We start from the raw sequence: 3,329 nt of genomic DNA, 5'->3' as shown, positions 1-3,329 counted from the left end.
CGAATTCACTGAACGCGGCCAGCGCTGATTGGTCAACTGAGCCGGCATCGAACATGCGCAGTTTGCCTCTCTCTACACGTGGCTCAACATGGCTGTTCCACATTTTCCCAACTGATGCAACATTTCGCCTGGTTGCTTTCACAATAATTTCCCGCATTTCTAAGCACTTTAATTGACCTCTACTTTAATATTTTTTAATTAACCACCGGTTCATTCTTGTACTTTGTACAAAAAAATCGTGGCTGACACTTACGAAACGAAACCGGAAGTGATGATTCTTTCACACCGGAAGTTAATTTTTTCTTGTCGTGAGAGATCAAAATTTCAAGTTTTTAAGTTACCTTCCATTTTATATTACCCACAAGCAGTGACTGTTTGTGCGAAAAGAAACTTAACTGCACACTTAAGAAGGAATAATCTTGTACGTATTAACACAGCAATTTGTTTTAAAACCAGAGGAAGAACTATTTTTAAAGACTTACCAACTTCTTTCCGTATGTAACTGAAGACATGTTTCGATCGTTCAACGGTGTGACCATCAGTTGTGAGTTCGTTTGCAGTTGAGATTTGAACTTATAACAACCATTATGTACTAATGGACAAATTATTTCAAATTAACATCTGAAGATCAGAAATCCGAGACTGTTCATTGTGTCTAATATTCAGACAATTGACAAAACTAACAGTCATATTTTGGTAAGAACTATACCATCTTCAGACTAGAAAATACATTCACAAGGTAGCTCTCAAAAGAGCTACTTCACGGTTTGAGCATCTCGAAAAGTCTAGCCTAGATTTTCCAAGTTCGTCGTTTGTAATTCGTGTTCAGTTAATCTTCTCCATCCTTAACCAGCCTTGTTTCTTTATTGTTTGATATTATGTTTTTGGTCTTTTTCTATCTTAGTAAAAAACTGTCTTGGAGTACAACAAAAATCAGGGGGAAAGTTGTCGGAATTCAAGGCACAGTGGAACCCCGTTAATACAGTCACCAACGAGCCATGAAAATTTGACCGTAATTAAACAACGGGGCGACCGTGGTCAAATTTCATGACTGGTCTATTTAAGCTAAACAACTGTTCTTTAATAAGCATCCAGGATGCAGATACAACTTAAAAAAATAAAACTTGAATCAGTGTGTAAAATATAAACAATGGAAAGATGAACATAACTGGTTCGAGTGGCCGTATCAACGGGTAAAATCATAAAGGATTATACAGGTTGGGACTTCAGAATGTGGCCTTTGGACGTATTGACGGGGTTTTCTTTTAAGAACATATAAGGGCGCTTTGCCGGAACAACAATTAAAAGACTGGCCGTAATAACAAGGTGACTGTATTAACCAGGTGACCGTATTAAAGTTGGGGTTCCTCTGTATTCGGTAGTTTACACAAGTGTTCAAATGTTTGTACATTGCACTCTCTTCGTCAGAGATAAAGTGTTCATATGTTCGGATGAAGAGTTCTGTTTTCCAAAATACGTTAATTGACAACTGGTACTACTGAATTTGTACACAACATGGAATTTATTCATGTTACATTTATTTATAAGTATTTTTTTCGGTGGTGTTTTTCTCTCGTAATTTTATTTCGATGTTGCAGTTTTGGCAGTTTCGTTCGGTCTCGTCAGAAAATTTCGTGGATCAGAACATTACCTTATTCAAAGAATCTGTTCCGCTCCTCGTGCGCTCAAATTTGAACTTGAACGACTCGAAAAGAACGTATGCTGAAACAGCTTCCCTTAACATATATTGCCCACTCGCTAATTCGTCCGTTTTCTATTTATGGGACCCACAATGCAGACAACAACACCAAAGGCAAGAAAGACTTGCTTTAATTTACCAAACCCAGCGAATACTTTTAAATAGCCAAACTGGTAGAACACGCTTAATGTACCTCGATCTTTCATGTGCATTTTTTTCCAAAATTTTGTTGTTGTAATTTTTAATCTCTCAAATCAACACTTTAAACAATGCCGTAATTTTAATTCAAGATGGATCCTTCGCGACAAGATTCATTTATATGTTTAATTTTAGTATACGCTTGACAAAGAGTCAAATAAATAAATAAATAAATAAATAAATAAATAAATAAATAAATAAATTAGCCACTCCCCCAACGGGGTTTTTCAGGGCAAACTGTACAAATATTGTAAAATGGTTACATATGCCAACCGGCAGGAGGTAAACCGGTTAGCTTTTTACAAACGCGTCCGAGGAGTTGAATTCGGGACTACCGAGAAACAACTCCAGCTTAGTGGTCAGAACGGGACTTGAACCCGCGACCTCCGAATTTCAAGTCCGGCGCCCTAACCACTCGGCCACGCTACCTTTCAGTTGAGCACGTTACGAGAACGTTATGGGCACTTTAACAGTGCAACAACAAACTAAGATCAACTACACCTCTGAATAAACTGAAGAAACCTTGTGATGCCAGCCATTTCACTAGCACTGAGTATAATCGTTTTGAAATTTCTAAACTAGTTGCTGTGGACAAAATTATCAAAACGACCAGTTCAATCTCATAAACATCTAGTAGAATTTCGTGTCCGTCTTACACATAATTCTACATATGACTAGATCCATCAGGCTTCAAAACGCAAGTCACCAACCACTTAAATTAGCCATACATCTAGGTCCCCCGTCCACACTATGGCAGATAAATTCGAAAACGGCGTTTTCAATCTGAAAATGCATCAAACGTTTTCCGTCCACACTACGCCGGAGAAATTTGTAAACGCGACATTCACCGGTCATTTTGTATTTGTGTTTGAAGAAACTTCAGTTAAGGAAATCACGTGTTAAACATGATGTTATCGTTTTCGAAAAGCTCTGTTTTCAAAACGTTTTCCGTCCACACTAAAACGCAAAGCTGACTTAATCAAATTCCTCCGGTTTGAAGAGCGTTTTGGAAAAGCTCCATTTTCCTAACGGATTAGTGTGGACGGTAGGCCTAGCCGTCGAAATAAAGCTGCGTTTTCAAATTTCTCTAGCGTAGTGTAGACGAGGCCCCAGTGTTGATTTGGTGCATAAGCTAAAAAAACAAACAAACAAACAAACAAAAACAGTACTCGTAGACGGCCGACAAAGATTACAGCTTCAAATACGTCTCTCTCTCTCGAACAACAGTTTCATTAAGTTAGTCAAAGCTTGAAGCCAGTCTCAACAGGCAAGGCTTATTGTTGGGTCTCGATTTTGAGACTTTCTCGGACAGTTCTTCGAGGGCAATTTCTAATGGTAATGCTATGGTATACTTGAAGTATTGGCTTGGAAGTTCGGCAAAGATTATTCCAAACGCCGGAGAGGGCATTTGATTTCTGCGCTTTTCAAAAAT

The 3,329-nt window shown here is 38.3% G+C and overlaps 1 protein-coding gene across 1 annotated transcript in view; it reads right to left on the bottom strand.

The window, feature by feature from the left end:
* Window positions 1-1,809: 1,809 nt before the first annotated feature.
* Window positions 1,810-3,329, bottom strand: part of LOC149109767 (uncharacterized) — a 7,326-nt gene continuing 5,806 nt past the window's right edge. Inside the window, exon 4 of the mRNA XM_089294669.1 lies at window positions 1,810-3,329. This exon is cut by the window's right edge and continues 1,475 nt beyond it. Within this exon, the coding sequence (XP_089150795.1) occupies window positions 3,135-3,329 (195 nt within the window). The 3' untranslated portion in view covers window positions 1,810-3,134.

This window comes from Orbicella faveolata, unplaced genomic scaffold (assembly GCF_042242905.1).
Source record: "Orbicella faveolata isolate gen_17 unplaced genomic scaffold, um_ofav_v1 contig_25, whole genome shotgun sequence".
Taxonomy (NCBI): domain Eukaryota; kingdom Metazoa; phylum Cnidaria; class Anthozoa; order Scleractinia; family Merulinidae; genus Orbicella; species Orbicella faveolata.
This window is presented reverse-complemented; position numbering and strand designations above follow the sequence as displayed.